Source organism: Bicyclus anynana, chromosome 3, assembly GCF_947172395.1.
Source record: "Bicyclus anynana chromosome 3, ilBicAnyn1.1, whole genome shotgun sequence".
In the NCBI taxonomy this organism is placed as follows: Eukaryota; Metazoa; Arthropoda; class Insecta; order Lepidoptera; family Nymphalidae; genus Bicyclus; species Bicyclus anynana.
This window is the reverse complement of record NC_069085.1, coordinates 6,433,107-6,451,288: the sequence shown is the minus strand read 5'-3', so window position 1 is coordinate 6,451,288 and position 18,182 is coordinate 6,433,107. Positions and strand designations below refer to the sequence as shown.

At 33.1% G+C, this 18,182-nt stretch overlaps 1 protein-coding gene across 3 annotated transcripts; it reads left to right on the top strand.

Annotated features, from left to right (window-relative positions):
• The first annotated feature begins 30 nt into the window (after positions 1–30).
• On the top strand, positions 31–17,766 carry LOC112048690 (solute carrier family 66 member 2). Of its 3 annotated transcripts, none has more exons than XM_052891137.1 (6): positions 31–642; positions 1,343–1,479; positions 2,115–2,192; positions 4,688–4,904; positions 7,069–7,201; positions 9,383–17,766. In XM_052891137.1, exons 1-6 carry the CDS (start codon positions 440–442, stop codon positions 9,437–9,439), a joined length of 825 nt encoding a protein of 274 aa, XP_052747097.1. In that variant the 5' UTR covers positions 31–439; the 3' UTR covers positions 9,440–17,766. The 3 variants fall into 3 exon arrangements, with proteins under 3 accessions (XP_052747097.1, XP_052747096.1, XP_052747098.1); XM_052891136.1 differs by having other exon boundaries at positions 2,067–2,192; XM_052891138.1 differs by lacking the exon at positions 2,115–2,192 and having other exon boundaries at positions 56–642.
• Positions 17,767–18,182: the final 416 nt, after the last annotated feature.

Below are 18,182 nucleotides of genomic sequence, written 5' to 3'. Positions count from 1 at the left end.
TGTCTGTTTGTCACTATCGGACTCAAAAATACTCGAATCCAGAGCCGCAAAGACAGATAAAAATAAATTAACAATCTGACTTGATTGTCATTTCATGTATTTAGTTTTTAATTATTATACTCTTTGTTTATAACTGGAATTGTATTGTACTCTGTGGAGTAGACGAGACGAGACGACAAATGTCAATATGTCACTCATTTTCTGATTCTGCCAGACAGAAATTGAGTCGAGATTTCTGCCTTCTGTTCGGGTTCTATAAATTTATTTAGTTTTCTATTAAATTGAGATAATTAATATTAAAAATAAACCAAGGCTGAACAGCGTAAATCAAAAAATTTGTTATCATGAAATTAAAAAGTTCTTACAAGTGTGTAATGAAAATAGACTATTATATTTTGGTAGAGTCTTCCAAATATTAGGGCGTAAAAAAATTTGAACAATGGATTGGATTGTTTCTGATGAGCTAGGGCTCACCGTGGGCCATTTAGTGGGTTGGGGTGCAGCCACGGCCATGATCGTGGGGGGAGTAGCCCCATATGTTCCACAGTACAGACAGATCAGGAAGACTCAGGATGCTGAAGGATTCTCATTGTATGTTTGTTTGACGCTATTAATAGCAAACACATTGCGCATATTGTTCTGGTAAGTAGGTATAATATAATTCATTTAATCTTGTATGTTATTTGACTAAGACACTTCATAGAAAATTTATCTCTGTAACAAGATTGCACTTTTGTGCCTAAACAATACAATGTTAGAAAAAGAAATCTAATTTAAAAACAATTTCAATATTATTTAATGATAATTAAAGTTCTTACAAGGAGCCTATGTTCCGCAGAGGATGTCTTGACCCAAGAAAATTGACTCAAGAAATTAAGTATTTTCTTCATTAATTATAAACATTTAAGGGATTGTTTAATCTTGATTATTTTTCTAAAATAGAAGGCTAAATCAATTCTAAAATTATATGTAGCATAAGCTAGAATAACAAATTATTTTTGTGAAAAATTTATAAAGTATTTCAGTACAACAAGGAAGAAAGAAGCCTGGGATGAATTTGAAGTGATTTAAAAACTGGAGATATCTGGAATGTGTAGATATCAGCTACTACTATCTACTACCCATGATATTCTGCTGTAGCAGTTAATTACAATTATAGTTACCATTAATTACTTTACTATTACTCAAGAAATTATCCTTACCATTTACCCTTAAGAATACATATAATTCAAGCTTATTATTAAAATACAAGTAGATAGTTGTAAATTTCAATTTTATAATAAACCCCTAACCTTATCATACAATTTATAGTTACTACAATAATGTTTTATTTTAATTTTAGGTTTGGCAAACGATATGAAATTCCATTATTAATTCAGAGTATAGTAATGAATGCCACAATGTTTGCAATGATCCACCTATGTGTGAATGTAAAGAAAAAAAATCAAATTATTAGATCGAGGGAACGAATTTTCACAGGTTTGTTTAGTGATACTTTGTAATAATTAGCTGCTTGCATTGTATAATCTTACACACACTATATGATTGGTATCTCTTAGACAGCTGAATCTAACCGTATTAGATTGTTTATTGAATATTAACTTTTGCTACTGTATTACAATAATATTACACATTTCTGTTAATAGTTTTGGGACTATTGCAACTAAAAATGTACACTTTTAAATATTGATATTTGAAACATATTGACTAACTTTATTTAATTGAAAACTATATTAATCATTAATGCTTAAATTATAAATACTTGTTATTTATGTATGTTCTTATTGATTCTTGATTCTCAGTTATTTTATCTTAACTGTTAACTTTTATTTTGGATACCTATTTATTTCATACAATATTTGCAATTTATTTTATTGTATTAAAATGTATAGCAGAGACAGGTTGGGGCTTTGAACACATATTCTCTATATTTACATAATTTTCTCTAAATTCAATGTATAATGATTTCTATTAACAATGTAGTTTGTATTATATCTTTTTATTTCTTTGTTATTTGTTAACTTTATTTTGTTTTATTTGGTGGTTGGTGTGATTGGTGACATTAGGTGCAATATTCATGTTATATATACTGTTATGTTGTGTGAATGGCTCAGCTCAGCCAGATGAGACAGCGCAGTGGTTGGGTCAACGCAGTGGCATCGTTGGTGGCGAGAAACCTCACCGCTTTTATGGTGAGTCTTGTGATATTACTGTTGTGATAACGAATATCTGTTCACAGTTCAGCATTTGTTCATTCATTGTTTATTCTTTTTTGTTACAGTTACAAAATATGATCATGTCTTTGGGCTTTTTGTGTCCTTTTTTGTTATATGTTTGTTTGTTTTCATTATTGTTATCGCATGATCTTTCCAAAACATTAAAGTTTTGTGTGGATTTGACAAAATGTCGAAAAAATTATTTGCTTTTTAATATTTTTTAATAGGTTCATTGGTTATCAAAAATTCATTATTGTATTACTAACTTGCATGTCTTTGATTCATTGAGGGTTTCGTCACCTACATATTGTTGCAATTTATTACTGTAATAATAATTATTTATCAGGGCATTGACCAGGTCAATTATTGTGTATAATGTTTTAAAGATATCTTATCAATGTAATTGTCAATTTGCATGATATTTCCTACATTACTATTGATAAAAAATGATAATGAAAGTAACTTTGATTAGGAAATATACAGTATGTGAAACAAAGTTACCAAATTTGCACTGTCATTTACACATTAACCATTGTCATTTATGATCTAAAAACGTGATAAGGCACTGCACGGTGGGAAAATCTTATGTGTTTGTATCACTAAAATGCTAATTTTACATTACCACACTTTTTGACCTCAAAAAATTGTTTGTCAATCTATAAGTAGCTGTTAAGTCTTTCTTTATTAGTACCACAAAATACCATTACAAAAATAACAAATTTATGTTATAAGACTTTCTTTATTAGTACAACAAAATACCATTACAAAAATAAGAAATAAGGTTAATGCTAGTGTTAAGTCGAGTCAATGTCTCGTTGGCAATTTTTCTTTTGCATAGATAATTTTTTTTTTTTTTATGGTTTCAGACCACAGATTAAACAGTAGCCAGTATAACTTGTTTCACTTTACTCAACGTTTAGGCAAAAAACACCACAGCCAGCAGAATATTCATTATATTATTTAAGTTTAACACTAGAGTTTTGAAATGCCATTGAGTTTTCATGTGAAAGAAGTAATTTCTCACTTACACACAGACTTTTACAATGCAGAATGCAGACGATTTATGCAAATCTATATTTATATAAAAATTAATCCATATATCCCTTGGTCACGCCATCACGCGTGAAGGGCTGGACCAATTTCACTATTTTTTTTGATGTATTTGTTATTGTCAGGAGAAGGTTCTTATGACACAAAAAAAATAAAAAAAAACATACGCGTCGAATTTAGAACCTCCTCCTTTTTTTGAAGTCGGTTAAAAAGAGTAAGGGTTAGGTAGGGGTACTTGAAAGTTTACATCGAGTTTCACGCGGACGAAGTCGGGAGCGTCCGCTAATTAGTTATAATTATCAATTTTTTTGACACATTCAGTCAAAACTGCAGTGCTGATGACTTTAGGGAGTTTTTAAGCATGCAGACTAGCAGATTTTCATTACTGACGATTCTGTTACATTCGGCTATTGGAACTGTTGATTACTAACATCAATTTACTTTGTTATAAGAATGTGTTTAAAGTATGCGATTCATAATGGAGATTGATGGTAATATTGTTGTATAATATGCACCAAACGTCCGCTCTGATATAACCCTGCTTGAGATGTTTTTGGAGTTTATTGGAGTTTACTCCTTTAGAATCGATTTTTCATATATAGCCCCCATTATGAAAAAAATGTATAAAATTCGATAAACAAATGACAACCTTACGTTTTTTGTGCGCAACCTATCCTGCGCACCTTTCACCATGCGCTACTGCGTGCATGTGCATGCTGTTGACAGGCACAGACAGCCCACGCCGCGGCCTGCTGGTCCTCGGTAACGCAACTTTAACTTTTTAGGCATACATAGTGTATGCTGCGGGGCAACATATACTTATTTAGTTAGTCGATCTGAAAGAGTAAACTCCAATCGTGCGTCGGAGCTGACACACACTTTTTATGGTGTCTGTGAAGTAGCCCAGCTAAACTAACTGTGTTCAGAGCGGACTCGAAGTTTGGCGCATATTATACGCCCATTATGAACTAAAATAATACTAATAAACTAAAACTACTGTGGTCCACATTCGCACGAGAGTTTATTAACGGACGTTAAAAAAGCGTTCAAATATAGTATGAAGTAAATGAAGGTCTAATTTCCAACGCCCAAAATTGAAAATACAACACTGCTCGAAAAAAAGCGTCGTTTTAAAAACGCTGTCGTGTGAACATACACTTGGAAATGCATTTGTTGTATTTGAACGATTTTTAACGTCCATTAAAAAAACTCGTGTGAATGAGGGCTAAGTTTATTCTTTCTCCACTGTACTGATTGTGAAAAGGTAGGTATATTTTACTTATACCTGATGTCTGTTTAAGTTTATTTTGCGTGTAAAAGTTGAATTTAAACCATTATTATATTCAAGGTCATTGTCTTACTTTAAGATATAGGATAACACTTGTAAATAAACATATTTATTATGTAATTTTTTTTTTCAGATATGGACAGAAAGTATTTCTGGGCGTGGACGGACTTCCAGAGCTATGTGGACTGTATGCTAGTGTTCTCAGTCCTCGGTGCAGCTATCACATACCTGTTGATAGAGTTTTCACCGTTCGTAGAGCTTGTTGGGTTCCTGGCAGTGTTCACCGAGGCCATGCTTGGAGCGCCCCAGATAGCTAAGAACCTCACCAACAAAAGCACAGAAGGCATGAGGTATTTTAACCAATAGCTAGTAGGCTAGTTTTCCATGATAATTTATTTCTTTAGACCTAAGATGAAGAAAAATGTCGACCAATAACGGCGAGTCTAGTATATAGCTCTCTTTTGTTACAATGAGACGTGTGTGACTTGTCTTTTGTTCTCAACGTCACTCAAATTGTGCTTGAGTTGTGTTTAAAATGGACCACTACTTGAGACTGTTTAGTCTAAAACTGGACTGCCCACATAACCGAGATTTTTAAAGCCGGGTCCAGACGTGTGTAACGCGTAATGTAATCTATACTAATACTATAAAGAGAAAAACTTTGTTTGTATGTTTGTTTGTAATGAATAGGCTCAAAAACTACTGGACCGATTTTAAAATTCTTTCACCATTCGTAAGCTACATTATCCACAAGTAACATAGGCTAAATTTTATTTTGGAAAAAAATAGGGTTCCGTAAGATATTTAGGTTTTGCGGCCACAAGGTGTAAAAAACCAACCAGAAAAGTAGGGTAGGGGTAGGTAGGAGTAGGGTAGGGGTAGGGGTAGGCTAGGGGTAGGGGTAGGATAGGGGTAGTTGAAAGTTTACATCGTGTTCACGCGGACGAAGTCGCAAGCGTCGGCTAGTGTTTTATATTTTATTTTATTAAATGTCCAGAGAGACCTTTGCGCAATTTTTCATATGTGCGTAAATATGGAGAGAAGTTCATTTGTAATTGACGATCTCACTTGAGGCTTGGCTAGCTAAGCTTTATTTATAAATGTAGTTAGTCTCGCAGGCTAACAGTTACGTATATTAAACGTGTAAACAACATGAATATTTAATCCACATCTACACTACTCAGAGCCAGCGCTAAGTGGTGAATTAATTAAAAATTAATTAACGCCTAAACTCTCGTCGCCTCTCGGGGATTTTTGTTGTTGATGTTATTAATTAATTTTCGACTTTATTTCAACAGTTGCAAATAAATTGCGTAACTTTGGTTTATTAATTATTATATAGATTAGAAAAAATATATGAGAAAGAATACCTATGTGTGTAAAAAATTCAAAGGGAATATAACTAAGACTTGGCCAGTTCATATTGCTACCATTATATTTATGAAAACGGTCGATTTGTTTTATTATTATAGGTACCTACTCGTACATATTTACACATTGTATATTAAGTTCTGTTGATAGTATATTCGGCGATAACCCTTTATATAGTGTCCACGGAATGTCATGAGTTCATTTCCTTAATATACAGTTTCCGATAAGATTTGATGCGAGTTACAAATTCGGTTAAATACATTGAACTTTCCAATGATAACGGCACGACTGAATTATTATTAGTTTAGTTTTTCGTCCCATGATAAAAGTAATAAGTTTTTTAGTTGCAATAATATAGTAAGATGATGGTGATATGAAATAATATGAGCGAGAATGCGTACCTAATACTTAAGAGTGTGCAATATGTAATTTGGTGATTACAAATGATCAAATCATCAATTTTTTTTTTTTAAAAATTTATATATGTAATATTCTGTATTACCTCATATCTTCCAAACCGCTGAACGGATTTACGTAATTAAGATATCGTTAGATTCGTCTTGATGACTAAAGTTTTCTTAGATAGGTCAAGATAAAAAACTTACACGAAAAATGTGAGACGCTATAGACTTGAGGTTATTTTTTTTTGGGTAAATAGGGTCATTGTTAACTAATTTATATATAAAAAGCAAAGATATTTTTATATTTTTGGATATTTGCAAAATAATGAGATTATAAAATTTCAAAATCTATTAAAAATCTTTTAACGTAATTAGATGAAAATTCATACAGTTTTAGCTTCCTTACATTAAATGTGACATTTTTTAATATTTGAACTATAAACATAAACGCACAAATAACAAAGATATTAGTAATTTTGTTTGTACGCATATACAAATCTAACGATCATTACATTGCCTACGACGTCATTAGTTCGTGCCATTTTGTATGGGGCGTTTTCCAGGGTACCGCAGCAGCGCCGCAAATCTGACCCTTTAAATCCCTGTAGCTCCGAAAGTAATGATCGCAGATACCCTGTTCCTTTTACAAAATTGCTTTACTATTAGTATACTCTTAATTTATATACAATTTAAAAAATTGTCATCATCCCTATTATTACTTGTTCGTTTTCGATTGTTCTAGCCTGAGTATGGTGATCATGTGGACGTGTGGAGACCTCTTCAAGACTGCATATTTCGTTATAAGGGAAGCTCCCACACAGTTTTGGGTGTGCGGCAGCTTACAAGTATTGTTAGACATTGTTATACTAGTCCAAGTAAGTATCACTTAATTTTCTTTAAATTCAGCATATTTAAATACCTATTTATTTATTTATTATACGTATTTACACTAATTTGTACACCACAATAAAAAATATAACACATGGAACAGAAATATACAAAAGGTGGCCTTATCGCTTTGTAGCGAACTCTACCAGTGAACCTTATGTTTAGGACAAAATATTATAATATGTGCAGGTGGTATATTTAAAAATAATATACATTCAAATAATTACATACTAATTCATACACAAGATTAAATACTTTTAGCAGACTCAGTAATGGATTACAAAAGTAAGAAATCCAATGTCGAGCAAAGGATTCACAATATTTGTCAGGACAACTTAATTAACAATTCAAACTGTATTTTTCCGGGATAACAATGTTCTGCTCCAAGATTCAATTTATTTGTATTCCGACTTTTATCCAAATCTGTTCAGCGATTAACATTGGCGTATCTAGGATTATTTTCTGAGGTGGGCCTACATATTACTGAACTGAGTCGACACTCAATATAAAAATTTCGTTAGCAATATTTGTGGACGCAGACCTCTGAAACGGCTCGACTTATGTTTTATTATTTTTTATCTATGGTAGGTATCAGAAAGGTCTTAATATATTTTTTAAAGTCTTTATTGCTGATGGGTTTTTCTTTTTAAGTTGTAATTGTTATTATTTGATATTTTATATAATATGTTATGTAAAATTATTAGTATTTCGGCGTCCATCATAGAATTTTAAATCGATATCTCAGTATCCTAGGGTGGGCACTGGACTATTCTAGGCTGGGCCCGGCCCACCTGGCCCACCCGCTATGTACGCCTATAGCGATTAAGCCATGGAAAGGTAACAGAAAATTTAAAAACCCTTTCCCCTTTGCCCTTTAATTTAAGCCAATTTTAGTTGACATAATTTGGAAAACAGTGTGCAATGCGATAATTAACCATTATTCTAATATATTTATAAAACATTAGGTATAGCAAATTGCTATGTTGTTTACATAGCAATTTTGCTAATATGTACCGTTAGGGCTTATCAGTTCATTAACAATGTTTGACGTTTAGGCACTTATCACGACTGTAAAACACAATAACTTTTATTTGATAAATCATAAATCATATCGCTAACAAATCACTGTAGTATAAAGTTTACTACATATTTTATAAATAGCGGACGCCCGCGACTTCTTCCGCCCTTAGACCTCCTTAATCCGGCCCTGTAGCAAAATCCGTTCTTAGCGGGCGTCTACTATCTATTTAAACTACCTCCTTGTTAAATTTCATTTTAGTTCGAATGACCTTTCGCATTTATATGTTTGTTAAGATAAATAGTACCTAATAGGTTACTAATTATCAATTTAGTGAAATTTATAACTCTAATGGAGTCTCTTGAGGAGAAGTAGAGGGGGTGGTAGTGTAGGACAAGTTGGGGAACTTTGTGTGAAAGTCTCTTCTTTTAAACTGGAAGGGTTGTAATCAGAATAGATTCTTAGGCTCTCTAATGCCGAGGATCGATGAAAACTCTTTTCTCTAAAAACGGGGTGACGTCAAAAATCATTGTGAGTATATTTTCATAGGAAAAGCTCTGTAAAAGCTATACTGCTGCAAACTACAGCCTCAAAAGCTCAACGTTAAGAGCGGTCGGACTCATCACCGAGGGGTGGTGATGGTGGTGGTAGGGTTCGATCTCCGCCCGTTGGTCTATTGTCGTACCCACTCCTTACACAATCTACCCCGATATACAATATACAAAAGGTGGCCTTCTCGCTTTGTTACGAACTTTACCAGGGAACCTTATGTTTTGGACAAATATATGCAGGTGGTACGTCTAAAAATAATATACATTCAAATAATTACATACTAATTCATACAGAAGATTAAATAGTTTTAGCAGACTCAGAAGTGGATTACAAAAATAAGAAATCCAATGTCGAACAAAGGTTGTTTTTTTTTTCCGGGATAACAATGGCTGCTCCAAGATTCAATTTATTTTTATTCCGACTTTCATTCAAATCTGTTCAGTGGTTAAGCCATGGAAAGGTAACAGACAGAAAAATTAAAACAGTGTGCAATACAATACCCCGTGTAGTTGGAGGGGAATAGGAATATTGGTCAAAATTAAAATATATGGCAAATATTCTTCAAAAAAAAAACTGAATGTGTCAACTTTGCCTACAGGTGTGGTTGTATCGCCACAACACGGCCGCGGCGCGGCGCCTCCGTCGCGGCGACTAGCAGTGGACGGAGACGGACTTATAGCGTTCGCTGTACGCCCGCGCCCGCGCCGCGCCGCCGACCGTACGCTTCCGCGGCGCCTTATGACGAACGCTCCTCCGGTGTGCTCGTGTGCCACGTTATACTTGATATAATCCCCGTTACACAGAGTAGCTAACGCTAGTCTCTATGCTCTATCGGCTTAGCATAAACAATAGGCTAGTTGACTTTTTAAATGGCCTTAAGTTGTTCATTATCGTTCTACTAGATTGAAAAAGTTTGTCATGTTTTAACCGACTTCCAAAAAGGAGGAGGTTCTACGTTCGGCTGTATGTATGTTTTTTTGTTTTTTGATACGTGATTACATGAAAATTTAAATGTTTGAATATTTTTTCATTTGACAAAAATATTATTTAACAATTACTTTGCAGTTTAGTACACTGCGACGTCATGAAATGGACGACAGCGTTTTTTACGTTTGGAAAATTTTAAAAATACATGATTTTTAAGTCAAGTGTTTTATGAAATCCATAACTTTTATTAATTAATATCGATATATTTCGGATATATAAGAAAATAATATTGTTTATATTAAATTTGGTATGAGTCAACTACCCCAATGCACATCCTCTAATATTCCAAATGAAATATCGTTTTCAGGAAGGGTTTCAGAATGAACAATGGTTCTTAGTGACTAAACCAAACTGATTATATGACATTCCACTGATTCTAGCCTAGATTTTAACTTAATTTTTCTTTCAGTGAAAGCACTAAGCCGACAGAGTGTGAGATAGCAACGACTTAATTTTCTCTACCTACCGCCATTTTGATTACTTTTTTAGCATATTTATTTATAATACTTTTTAACAAAGTCGAAATAATTATAGCTTGGCAAGTTCGTTGATGACACTCCCACGATATGCGGGCGACGGGGGGAAGGACTGCTTGGGGCATCGCTACCCCCCACCCGGCCCGCGCGGACCATCGGGAATGTTACGAACAAATTTGCCAAGCTATAATTATTTATTGACAATGTGATTGCGTGTATTCGGCATGCATACTCTATAATGTTGAAGTATTGCACGCCAAATGCACTCGGTCTACTCAATCAGTCTGCAGTTTTAATGTAGCTATGTCAACTGCAATTGAACTGCACCGGAACTTCATTTGTGCAGTTCAGTTGCTGTTGAAATTCAGTCTGTACAGTTATATGCAAACTGCACAAATGAGTCCTCGCCTGTACATGGGCACGAGGTGTGACGTCAGAGGATAACGAATGAAGGGCGGGTAGCAGGCATCTCTCAAAACGAAAAAATCTAAATTAATTTATTTCAAGTATGCTTAATTTACAAGCACTTTTGAAATGTAAACTTTGACTATTTGCAAAGACTCTACCACCGGTTAGAAAGGCATGCAAGAAACACAACAGTTGCTCTTTAAAAAAAATCATACGTATTATAATTTACAATTGTTAACATCATTACAATTTCTTATAGTTTTACTTCCTGTGGAAAGGTGGAAGCTAATCCAATGGCCTCCAAGCACCTGTACAATTAAGGAACTCATCAATTGTGTAGTAACCTCGTCTAAGTAAATGTTTTTTAACACATTGCCTAAACTTATGCATTGGCAGGTCCATAACTGTCTTGGGGATCTTGTAATAGAGGACGATGCCTTATGCTAATCTCCTCTTGTGTGCCCTTCTATCTTTAAGTAAACTACAAAGAAATAATAATAATAATTTGAAATGCACGGATTTTTAAATAGCTTTAACTTTCGTGGTTCTCTAGTCCACAAGGAACCCTTGTCGTGTCGTCATTTCGTCTGTCATTTTTGGAGTTCCTTCCCTACATCCAAAGTCAGAATGAATTTTTTATCGTCTATCCCATGGTGTGGTTATCGGTATTTTTGTGCATTACATAAGGGATTAAAGTGCTTACTTAATCTACGGAACCCTACACTGCGCGTGGTCCATTTGGCTGGTTTCTTCGTTATCGGGTCTAATATATTCCCTATAGGAGACGCCCTAAGCAAGCTTAAATTGCTTATAGGCTAAAACAGGCCTGAGTACACCCAACCCTATGAATGAATGTGATGAATGAATGAATGTAAAAGATAGAGGATCTATTACATTCATTCATCACAGGCGCTCATGTTGACTCGCCCATCTCTTACTCCCCTCTGTTGTCATAAGCCGCACTACAGGACAAGGACTCTTATGCGGTTTGTCTATAGTAGTGATAAGTAATATTATAATTTTCCTACCCTCAACAGTACGACAGAACGCCGTACAAGCGTTGATAGTATCCAATTAATATTATTCAACCAGTATGACGTCAGAGTAAAAAGGACTTAATACTGCCTGTTTTAAAGGTCGATTTTGTTATTACATCTATGTACTTGTCTTTTAAGACAGGGAGTGAAATTGAATATTTGTATTTATAATTATTTTAAAGGTCAATTTTACTGTGGCGTTATAACATAATTCTTACTCATGCTATCTTGTATTTGTCATAATAATTTAATTTTAATTATTATGACTTTTAAATTAATATTTTAACTTATTGAATAAAACTTTTACATAATATTTACTATGCGATTTTCTTTTATAGTTCGTTTAGGTTCAATTTTAAGTACCTATTTAGGTACCAAACTAAAAGAAATAAAAGATATCGCACGACCAAAAAGACCAAAAACTTACTTATAAAGTATTTATAATTTTATTAAATTGAACTTAAGCGTACTATATTAAAGTACAATCCGTTTATAAACTTCAATCGTGAATTGTTACTAACAAGAGAATATTGTTACTAAGCTATTTTAAAAGTCGGGTCTTGAAGCACTTAATAAAAATATAGACTGCACTATTAAACCGTTTATAAAATCTCGAAGGAAATTGTAAAGGTATAGTTCCGAGAGGTATAGTTTCAGTGACGACAATGGTGCTGCAATAATGTCGCAATACTATTTAGGTGACATCATTATATAAACAAATGAACGATACCATAATCGTAATTTATCATATACGCGTCTATTGATAACTGTATGTTGAATAATATATGTTGGGAGAGGTTATTTTACAGATTTAAAAACTTCTTTATATAATAGTAGTGCAAGACAGCTAATCAGATTGTAAATGCCAAATTAATTCATATACCTTAATAAGACTCTGACAAATGAACGCGTTAACCGAAAAAACTCGGCAAATTAAAAAAAATCTACATGCGGTACTAATTACAAACTACAAAAGGAAAAAGTGCTTTGATTCTAGTTTTTTCTTATTACATTATCATACATTTATATTATATGATTACGTCTATGATAAGCTGTCAAAATTACAATTGTACCTTGAATATTATTCGACGACTCGTTGCGTCCCTGAGATGGCGCTGTAGTTAGACTTTCCTACGACAATAATGTCGCGCTACTGTTGCCATAAATACTACTTACGGAACTATACCTTAAATCTTGCTGTTGTATTAGTGTATAAGAGAAAGAGATCGCTGTGAAACGCATTACATATATAATATTGTGATAAATTCGTAGCTATTTGAAGTAGGTGTGATACAATTAAGTGAGTTCACTTTTTATAATGGTCGGTGAAATTACGTTTTAAAAAAAAATTTAGATGTATATTTATTAGTGGTAGACATTAGTTAGTGAGGGGTAATGATTTGGTGAAAATTTTTGACTATTTTTATCCTCTTATAGATAAAAAATATTTCAATTGCTAAATGTATTGAATTATGTAATATATATAACTAATTTTGTGTCGTAACTATCTTATCAATTGTTCATATAATATTATAAAGTGCCTTTTGGCTCAATATAGTAATTTACAATTACAAATGATTGACGAGCATTAAATCTTTCCAAACACCGAGAACATACAAAATCGATTGAGGAGTAACAATCAAATATCAGGTCTAATAAACTAAGTAATCGATATTAACTTGCTACTTAAATCGTTTTTGAAGACGTTCGAACAGATTCATTAACAATACATAAAATAATATATGTATGATAAATGTGCCAAAAAGGCCTCAGTTTATGAAAAGAGAACTCAATGAAATAACCAATGACATTTGACAAAACCCTGTAAAGCGACGACATACAAAACATTCCAATGGATTAAGTAAATAAAATACTAAGGACCGGTTGCACCACCTGACAAGTGTCGGATAGTCTAGTCTTTGTCAAATGAAAAAAAAACTTGTGACTAAGCTATCTGACAATTTATCAGAAGGTACCTAGGTCGTAGGAATATAAAAGAGGATGAAAACTGTGACGGTATAAAGTAAAATATGCTTACTAGAAACTCTTACACCCAGTGGCGTAACTAACATTTCAGGCCCGTGGCCTCCCTAGATACAATCCTGGCTACGCCCATGCCTTTAGTTACGCCACAACATACAACTACGACTCAGTATTATTACTTTAAAATAATTGCACTATGGCGATATTACAGAACATTCTTACTAAAACATAGACTGCCCAGTTTCTCTATCGCTGAAGGAGCTGTATTGAAATTCAACAAATACATTTGTATTTATCATACCTACTCTATGAAGTCTATTAAAAAACTGATTTGTTCCTTAACAGTATGCCATACCTATTCCATGAAATCTCTTAACTTCCAGTATTTATTTTATGTATATCTTATTGTTACAAACCCACACAAATATCACAGTATTGATTCTTACTCGTAATATGAACAAAATTATATTTTCGTTCTGGCAACAGTAGTTCTTTATTTAGTTTCCATTATATTAAATTTTGACGGCCTTTTGACGGCCTCCGTGGCGCTGTGGTATGCGCAGTGAACTTACAAGACGGAGGTCCTGGGTTCGATCCCCGGCTGGGCTGATTGAGTTTTTCTTAATTTGTCCAGGTCTGGCTGGTGGGAGGCTTCGGCCGTGGCTAGTTACCACCCTACCGACAAAGACGTACCGCCAAGCGATTTAGCGTTCCGGTACGATGTCGTGTAGAAACCGAAAGGAGCGTGGATTTTCATCCTCCTCCTAACAAGTTAGCCCGCTTCCATCTTAGACTGCATCATCACTTACCATCAGGTGAGATTGTAGTCAAGGGCTAACTTGTACTGAATAAAAAAAAAAAAAAAATTTCCAATAAGTATTTTCTGTTCGTGTTTCTAGTAAGTGTATTTAGCAAGAGGCTATTATATTAATATTGTAATATTAAGTTGTAACGTTTACATTTTACTTTCTTGTTAAGTATTATTTGTGATGTATATTTTAGTCAATTTTGTATTTCACCTCAATGTACAAATACTGTTTGTTTAGAAATCATCTTACGCCATTTTGATTGCGTATTTTAATAGATATCAACCTAATAAATAACTTAATTGATTAAAAGCATAAGTTTTAGTATCATGATAGTAGTTACCGGAAGAATTGCAAGACTAATAAGGCTAAGGTACAACTTAATTGTGTATGTCTGACAGATGGAACTGACATGTTCTGTTTTAAGGTCAGTGGCGTAACTGTACCATCTTAAGTCCGTGGCAAATTCATTGGATGATGAATAGAATATTTTTTTTAATGTTAGATTACTTCTGAGCACATGGTTTCTCGAGTTACTGCTCTGAGAATCAGGCCACGCTGTTATAGTTACGCCACTATTTTAGGTTGTTTTGTTTTATTAATCTTAAAAGCAAATTTAATTTAATTAGTAGGTTTAACTAAATTTTACTCGCATTACGTATTTAATTGAATATTTCCAAAAATAATTTTCATAGATTTGTCGAATATTTGTATAATAGGTTAATAGTAAAATCTGAGGCAAATATTGCGTTAGACCTTTTTTAACTCCTTCAGCTGACGCCTAGGTGGTTAACTAAACGAGGTTCTTTTTTTGTACAAGGTGGCACAAAGGAGGATGAAGTATAAACTACTAGATATTCTATTTTAAGAAGGTTTTCCTTTGGTTGTAATTATAAGGTGTACAGACATGCGAATTTGTATGTGAAATAAAAGAGCGTTAGCAAAGTAGGAAAGTAAAAAAAAAGGAAAGTAGGAAAATATTTGCTAGATCACATAATTTCAAGTCAAGTCTAATTAAATGTCTGTTTTGTCGACGTTCCTTTAACAAAGGCGTTTATACAAATATACATAATAATATAATACATAATATATACAAAGCTAAAACTTTATTGTACCTAGGAGTTTACTTTATATGTCCACTATGTATATAAGGATATTTAAATACATAGTGGACATATAAAGTACCTCGTTTATATGAGATTGTCGAACATAGTAAATAAAGAACCTCGTTTTTGTCTAGCCATTTCTACTAAATATTGTCGTCTATCAATGGACCGGACTAACGACGCTATAGAGCCAATTAATTGTTTAGTTCTGAGTTGAGTAAGTGAGATAAATATTTTGATTAATTATTTAGTACAATTATTTATATAATTTTTATAATGATTATTATTATTTTAAAATGCTGGCGAAGTTTAATTTTAGTCAATATTTACCATCGAGTTAGAAAAGGTTGTGTACTCGATATAATATTATATTTTAGTCTTTATTAGAAATTAATAATTTAACAAAAAAATCAAAGGTGCAAATTTTATTTATAAATGAAATATTAAATAATTTATATTTTTAAAATGTTTTCGTCATATTCTGAATAAACGTGCTCGTTTGTTATTTCCTGAATTATTTGTATACTTTGTCTGGAAATATAATTGAGGTCAACATGTTAATTTTAACAATAAAAACATATAATACGGTTTAGATATGCGAACTTATTTAATATTAAATAATATATTGTACTTCATTTTTTATTGTAGAAATACTCGTATTATATTATTAATACATTTAAAATTAGATTGTCAGAAGGTCTTCCTTGCATTTTAATTAAACTTTCTGTGTTCAACGAATATTTTTGTATGTATAAAATTTTAAAATTTAAAACGAAATGGAGTAATATGAAACTATGAAACATATCATAAATACCATGATAAATGCTATTTAAATTTTAACCTGCTAACGTAACTTTTTAAATCATCCAATCCACTGGATTATCCATCCACATAAGGTGTACAGACAGGAAGTTTGACAGGAACTTTGTGTGTGAAACTGAAGGAGCGTTAACAAAGCAGAAACATGTTTATAAATTGTCATCAGTCTGTGAGAGGTTGTATACTAAACGGGTTTCTATGTCACACATATATCACTCCAGATAATTAAAAAAGGCGTTCCTGTTGTGCTGACGTTCCATTAGTTTACACAAGCAACTTCAACTTACTGCATTCAACACCAAACTGATTTCCTAAGGTAGAATATGGTATGGTAATTTTTTTCTACCTGACACCTCAACACGTTTTCACTTTGTGCTGTCTATAGAATGTGAGCGAGAGTCACACACAAAATCACATCATACTTTCATTCATAGACAATATATTGAGATGCCAGTTAAAAATAATTTATCTATAACGACCTTATTTAAACCATCAAGTCAAATTAAAAAATATTGATATTCTGTATGCAGGAAATGCACAAATCTAACACTACCGTGTTACGTTGGTTGACTGTCTATGTCTAGTCTGCAGGCCTAAGATTCGCGCCAAGTGCGGGAAATTTTTGTCTACATAATACCTACCTCTCTCTTTTGTCTCATCGAAACAAAAGAGGTGGCGTACATCTACTCTATCGCTTTTCCATCACAACGAAAGAGATTGCATTAATATGGTTCATTTTTGTTTTTATGAAAATGAGCACTAATGGAAGGAAAAAAAGCGATATGTAGGCAAAATTATCTCTTCGCGCCAGTGCCGGATTAAGGTACCTTGATATACCCTTCCCTGTGGACCCCCTAACTACAAAGGATTAATAAAAAATTTTAATACGCACCGTAGATAGAATATGTATTAATGAATGACCGCGCGAATTTTAAAATCACTTTCGTGTGCTCGTTTTTTTATCTTTGTCATCTCTGCAATCTAAGCAATTGATTAGATAGCTCATAGGCTAATTTAGGACAGCTTGGCATGCATCTTAGGCCTGGTGGTGTGACATATTTTTCCGGAGATATGAAATATTAAGATATGAATCAATACCGAAAACGTACAGCGACGGTTTAACCCGTTTCTTGTGCCGAAATCTTAATACACTTAAATTGCAATTTTAAAGTATTAAATTTCTGTATCGTATAATATTTACATAGTATGTTTATTTCCATTTGACGCCCGCCGTGTTGCTGTGTTACATTAATTGACATTAAGTCAATTATATAGAAAGCATTGTACTGCAAAAGGTGTAGACTTGTTGTGATTAAAAGTTATCAATTCTTATACGAAATAAAGTTATGTTGTTTGTTTAGCCCTTTATTTTTATTTGAACCATGTAAAATCGCGTATCTACTGGGATTTTGAGTTCACATTACACGAAATGTGAAAAAAATAAACGCAGTGGCGTAAACAACACCCGCAGTGCAGGAGAGTAATTTATCAAGTCCAATACAATTAAATATGAACAGGAGTAAAAGAACTATTTACAATCGAAACTATTTATTAATTAATATATATTTTTAATTATTTTTATAGCTTAGAGCTGGTTCTTTAAGCCAACAACAAACAATGACGTTGCGCCTTTGTATGACGTAGGTACCGAGTTACACCACTACTCGTAAAAAGAACTAAAAGCTTTGAGAGTCGTGCCTGTTTTGCAACGTTATGTTTTTTCACTAAATCGTCATTTTTGGCTTCGGCCGTGGCTAGTTATACCACCCTACCGAC

Coding starts and splice junctions, on each gene's coding strand:
- LOC112048690 (XM_052891136.1), top strand. CDS start 440: ATGGATTGGATTGTTTCTGATGAGCTAGGGCTCACCGTGGGCCATTTA. Junction 643..1,342: donor ACATTGCGCATATTGTTCTG/GTAAGTAGGTAT, acceptor TTTTAATTTTAG/GTTTGGCAAACGATATGAAA. Junction 1,480..2,066: donor GAGGGAACGAATTTTCACAG/GTTTGTTTAGTG, acceptor TGGTGACATTAG/GTGCAATATTCATGTTATAT.